Source organism: Nothoprocta perdicaria, unplaced genomic scaffold (genome assembly GCF_003342845.1).
Source record: "Nothoprocta perdicaria isolate Ctin4 unplaced genomic scaffold, notPer1 scaffold_206, whole genome shotgun sequence".
Taxonomy (NCBI): domain Eukaryota; kingdom Metazoa; phylum Chordata; class Aves; order Tinamiformes; family Tinamidae; genus Nothoprocta; species Nothoprocta perdicaria.
This window is the reverse complement of record NW_020455272.1, coordinates 1,044,621-1,050,620: the sequence shown is the minus strand read 5'-3', so window position 1 is coordinate 1,050,620 and position 6,000 is coordinate 1,044,621. Positions and strand designations below refer to the sequence as shown.

Genomic DNA, 6,000 nt, shown 5'->3' with positions numbered 1-6,000 from the left:
AGAACATGCCAAAGAAAATCCCCTTGACTTGATAAAGCGAGCCCAGGGAGCCAAGCGTGAAGCCTCCTGCCTTTAACAATGTCCCTTTAAATAATATAAGCAAATACTTACCATTAAAACTTTATTCACAAGCTTAGCAGTATAATAATAACTCTTTCATTGAGATGGGACTGCAAGAACATCTAAGGGCTTTCACAAGTATTAACAGGGAAACCTGTCCCATCTCAAAATTTATACCTATCTATATAAAACCCACCCCTCYTTAATAACTCCCTTTCCCTAACCCAAATAAAAGTCTTCATATTTAAACTGGAGATGCTGCGTTTCCTTGCCCGAGTCCTTTTCCTTTACCCTCATTAAAAAGATTCCTTCGATACCACACACATATAATATTATATAGAGCAATATATTTAATACCTGTGTATATATGCTTTATGGGAGGGGTCACATATATACACACTAAAACAAGCCTGGTGACAAAGTACTGCAACACCACGGACCAGGTTATCATATCAGGGAAAACAGAACGAGATGCTCAATGCAACAGCCATGACCGGGGGCCCCCTCGCCTCGGACCCGCTCGTCCTCCCCTCGCCCTCGTCCCGAGGGCCCCACGGGCGCCGGAGCTGAGCGGGACACGAGGAGAGGGGAGAGCAGCCCGCTCAATGACACTGGAGATGAGAGAAAATAAAACCCCGCGCCGACATCCCCCGGCAGGGATTTGCTTCCTGGGCATCTCTGCCCCTGAGCACCACAGCGAGGTGGTGCCCGCCGCTGATCCCTACCTCCTCCTCGCCTCTCCCAGAGCTAGCCAGGTCGGCCGGGGCAGCACGAGGGCCAGGGCACCGGCAGAAGGAACGATCCAGACGGCTACAGCAAAGGGCAGAGCAGAAAACACAGCGCCCGTGCACTCAACATCCGGCAGGCCCGGCAGCCCTGGGAGCCGTGAGGATCTTTCCGCTTCTCTTCCTTCTCCCACACACTGCCAGGCCTGGGAACAGCCGCTTCCCAGTGCATCACGCTATCAGAGGCCACCTGGATATCAACAGATGTGCCAGGCCTGGCTCCTTCCAGGCCTGACCCTGAAGTGCTGCACAGCCCAGGGAAGCTCGGACCACACGGCTAAACATCACTTGTGTTTTACCAGAGAGGAACTGGGCTCAAAGGCATCGGCTGGGCGGGAGCACAGAGCACCGCGGCCTGCTGGTCAACCACCCCAGGTTGGGGCTCTCCTGGGCCCAAACTACTCCGGTGGAGCCGAGGCAGCTCCCTGGAAGCCGGTTTAGAAGCCGCCAGCTGCCTCCCCAGCATCTGCACATTTCCACATCTGCTCTCTCTTGAAGCTGGGGATCTCAAAGATATTGGAGCAGGGAAAAGGAAAAGGAGAACAGGGACCCGCCAATGCCAAACCACCACACAATACATGGCCAGATTTCATTCACTGTGGATAGCCCCCGAGGGCTCTGAGCTCACAGTCCTGGGAGACTCCATACAAAAGACATCACCCACAAAGGCAGAGAGAGGGGAAGCGTGTCTGTGTTCGAGGGGACGGTGCCATCCCCGCAAACAAAACCGCAGAGCACCATCAGGCTGCGCTCAGAGGGACGCTCAAGACAGGACACACGTTTGCTGCTTACAGGATGGGACAGGCGGGAAGAACCAGGCCGGCACATGGAGAAGTTCCGTATGGTGCCTTCCGTGGAGCCGCGAGCTCCCTGCGGGGCTGCCTGTCCCCACAGAGCCCGCGGGACGGGAGCAGGCGCGCGGCTGGGTGCTGCTCTGTGCTCGCCCGCTCCCTGCCCGGGCTCCCTCTGCCCGGCACTGCCAAGGGGCTCCAGCCGGATTCCTGGAGCAAAGCGCCACCGGCGCCAAGCCCTCCCTCCCTGTTAGAGCCCCGCTGCTCAGCAGTCCCCGCTAAYGGGCTCCTGCCCCCTTCCTCTGGCAGTGCAGGCGACAGCGCAGCTCCAGAGCGCCACTTAAAACACACGCTGCTGAAACACCAAGGAGGGATCTCCATTCCCTCCCTCCCTCCCTTCAGGGCAGAAGCTGACAGAGAAATACAGGCGCCTTTTGGTTACAGCCTTTTCTTTCCGACTGATATCCCAGAGTGGAGGGTAGCGACACAGGGTGCCAGTCTCCACGACACCTTCTAGATGGCTTCAGTCTTATTTGGACCAGTTGCATCAGCCAAAAAGAAACAAAAAAGCAGCCCAAAGCCTCCAACCCCAACAGCTGCTATGCACCATTGTGGTGGTCACCCGTTACCTGGTGAGGGCCCGTCAGTTGGCTTTCTAGGTACAGSTGATCAGAACAGGCTCAAGTCTCCTACGTGAAGTTCCCACTGCTGTAATGTTGCAACAGGCTGCTGCTTTTAGCTGCACTCTGCACCACTGGTCAAAACCTCCCTCAGCCCCAGCTGATGCCTTGGGGGAGCATACACAGTAGGGGGTTAAGCCTGGACGTTTTAAGCCTGCTCTGTGTCTCAATGCCCAAATCTTCTGGTGCTGCCCTCCCAGGAGAGTGGGCCAGTTGTAGCCATGAAGCAGGGCTGGCTCTGCAAGAAAAGCAGCATCTGAACGTCATGGCCACTCCTTCCCAGATGTCTAGCCCTTTCTCTCACCTTTTCCTCCCCGTTTGCCTTCTCGGCCTCTGCAGCCACACTCTGAATTGAAGGGCAACGGAATGACAAGGAAAARTTCTCCAACTCACACCCCAGTACAAACAGAATTCACTCCTTAAATAAAGGACAGAGAAAGATGGGGGAGGAAGAATAACTATGGGGGGGTAAGAAAGACAGAACATGAACTCAGTGAGCATGGCGTTCGCCGGCCAAGGAGAATCAAATTCACGATTTCATTCACCACTACTAAATCATCGTCTCGTAATCTTAAAACGAAAGAAAAGAAGAAGTTCTCTTTGCTAGATACGGCTCTCCCTGCTAGCGCCGCTGCCGCGAAACCCGCCCCGTGTGTCTCCAGCCGACAGGCTCCCCCAGCCCTCACTATACGCCGTCCCGCAATAGGAAGTTGTATTTGCCGAAGTCGTCGTCGCGGGGGCAGAGCAGCATGTCCTTGCGGGCCTTGGCCAGCTTCTGCTTCAGCACCTCCCTCCGGTCCAGCCACTCGGTGAGCTCGTCCTGGCCGTGGGCGCAGCGACACTCCTCGCCCTCGGGGCAGGCCTTGCTCTTCTGAAACCTGCCAACACACGGAGGGAGGGCCGCTCGGGAGGCTGCCCCTGCCCGGGGCTCTCGTCTGCCCAGGGTGTCGTGCCAAACTGTGCTGCAAAGCCTCCGTTTTAAGGSAGGGAGGGAGGGAGGAGTCTCCTATAAGCAGTGCGGCCAGAGGGAGGCAGGCACAGAAACAGGGGGGGATTTAGTGATGTGAGCTGGAACTGGACCAGCAGGCATGAGAGGAAACATGTACAGAGGAGAGGAAATGCTCTTCAGGGGCAACCCTAAACAGCCATGAGGGACTCGAAGCAAAGTGGCATTTCTAGCCATCTGAAGCCACCTCAAGGCACTGATTCAGAGGGCGTGCGATGTCTGAACCATTTAATAAAGCACCTGGGATTCCCCCAAGATCTGGGGCAAAGAGACACTGTTTAGACAGCGAGATGAGAGCAATCCTGGCTACAGAGGGCCCAGGTGCAGACGAGAAGTTCTCTCTCATCTTCTAAACACACATGCTCAGAGATGTGTTTCTTTTTTTTCCTCAAAGGGTTGAGCAGTGTGGCAGAGAATCTCCGGGATCCAACCCCACAGCCTCACTGCCACCCCAAACCGGCAGCTTGTGCCACCGCTGCTCCAAGCTGGAGTCCCTAAGGACTCCACGACAGAGGCAAGAAGAAAAGGCACAGGAGAGGGAGGAAGAGGAGGAGGAGGAGGAATGACAGAGGCTCTGGGCCTGCCCCCTTCCCGGCAGCAGGAGCAYGCAAGGAAAACGAGGCAGCTCCTGTGGTACCTTTCGCAGAGCCGGAACTCGCCCATGGGGAAGCGGTAGCTCCAGCAGCTGGAGTCACTGTCCGAGGTGAAGACCTTCTCCTTGTGCTTCTCCGACTGGATGTGCTGCTGCCACTGCTTCTTGCTGTTGCTGTTCTTCCCGCAGAGCCAGCAATGGTAGCCCATCTAATTGGTGCAGACATGCCAAAGCACCGGTCAGTGACTTAATATCCATGCCCATCAGCCTCCCCATGTTGGCATTCCCTGTCCTTCCTTCCTCCCAGGGCACCTTGGATGCTCCACTCAACCTACAGCCTCAGATGCAGTGAGGTCCYGAGGGCCATCGTGCTGCTGCTACGGAGAGCACACGAGGTGCTCTGTTTAGGCCCACCTACAGCTCAAGTTAAGCTGCAGAGGACAGGACAGCTCAATAAAGTGACACGGTCCCTAGGGGACAGCTACAAGGCCCCTGTGTGGTAACACAGAATCCTTACACCGGCCACTAGCGGGCTCAGCAGACACCTGCACCCACATTCCCAGCCCTCCATGCCCTTCCTCCAAGCCTCCCTCTCTTTTCCAACAGACTGTTGTGCAGCTTTCCCAAGAGTGAGCGGGAAGCCTGGGAAGAGGCTGGGCCCATGCAAATRGCAATGTCGGGTGCAACTACGACTGCAGGATTAAGAAAAGCCTCAGCAGAGCCTTGCTGAGTGGGTCAATCCCTTCCCACCTGATCCTGTGCTGCTCCCAGCTGTCAGTTTAACCTACATTAGCACAAGCTCTTTCCCAGGAGAGGATCTCAGTCCCAGGCGGCAGCACAAGGGAGCTGCAGGCTGGCAGCACTGAAGGAGAGGGAGGAAGGACAAGACATGAGCTCTTACCATGATGTCAGCATAGTCGGTGGGCATCTGGATTTGTTTCTCCCCTTCTCGAGCCGTGAGCGGTGTCCCCTCTCCAGGCTTCCCAGGATTGTGCTTCTTCAGCCACATCTCGTAGGTCTGCTGCATATCTAGTACTGCACAGAGGCAACCCGTGAAGTGACCCAGACAACCTCCCGCGCTGAGCACAAACTAAGGGCAAAGGACACACGCTGGGGCAGCCCTTCCCTCCCCTCCCCTGCAGTCAGGGCCAAGGTCTGGCCTCAGGAAGCCCCGTGTCACCTCCTCAGGTGAGGGCTGTGGAGAGAGGAGCCAAAGTCACCCAGCCTGGCCAGGGGAGCCATCAGATGCGACTTGAGGGGCAACAGTAAAGTAGCTCACACAAGTATTCAAGAAGGAGGGAACATGCTTCAAAATCTGCATGGACTTCAGCCCACAAGGTGATTCTCAGTCAACCCTGGCTCCACTGGACCTCAGTGGACATCCCACTCTAGCCGCAGCAAAGGCAGTGGGATGGATCTGCATCTGTCCCTTCCCTCCGTGCCTATGGTTCATCCACAGCACGCAAGAGCAAGGAGAACTCACAACCAAGCTCGCCATAGGAAGTGTTAAGGAGGGGAGAAGGACCTAATGTTAGGCTGTCCTAGTTCACAGCCTGCCCAGAAGAGTGCAGTCAACATCTCTTGGTGCTTGGGGTTTAAAATCCGCTCTGAATGCTATTGGAAAGGGAAGTTTTGGCTGGAAGCTTTGACTACATGCTTGTTTTTCCAAGGTCAGCTTGTGAGAAAGGCTAGGGACAGAGTGGCTGCAGACGGCAGTGCGACAGCCTGCGTGCAACGCGTTAGTGATTTACTCCTCACTAAATGGGCAGCTGAGGAACTCAAGGCAATGGAACATAATTAATGCAAATTCCCCCCAAACGGCAACGCTGACATTTGAAGATTCACCCTTCTCCTTCAGTAGCGCGCCCAGACTGGTCTGATGTGCTCGAATGGCTCCAGCAGCAGCAGGGCTTGCAATGCCCCAAACAGGAGCACGTGGAAGGGTATCCTCYACCTGAGCACAGACAACCTCGGTGCAGGCCTCAGATACTCTGGGCCTTCAGGATCTCCCGACGGAGATGAGATGATCACCAGGACAACTGGGTACTGGCCAAAAATGTTTTCTCCCCAGCTTGCTGTAGGCCTA

General features: G+C 55.7%; 1 protein-coding gene across 1 annotated transcript in view; it reads right to left on the bottom strand.

Moving 5' to 3' along the window:
* Window positions 1-426: 426 nt before the first annotated feature.
* Window positions 427-6,000, bottom strand: part of ZC3H7B (zinc finger CCCH-type containing 7B) — a 43,443-nt gene continuing 37,869 nt past the window's right edge. Inside the window, exons 21-23 of the mRNA XM_026038257.1 lie at window positions 4,816-4,949; window positions 3,960-4,123; window positions 427-3,194 (exon numbers count right to left, since the gene is read on the bottom strand). Of these exons, the coding sequence (XP_025894042.1) occupies window positions 3,002-3,194; window positions 3,960-4,123; window positions 4,816-4,949 (491 nt within the window). The 3' untranslated portion in view covers window positions 427-3,001. The remainder of the gene's footprint in view (window positions 3,195-3,959; window positions 4,124-4,815; window positions 4,950-6,000) is intronic.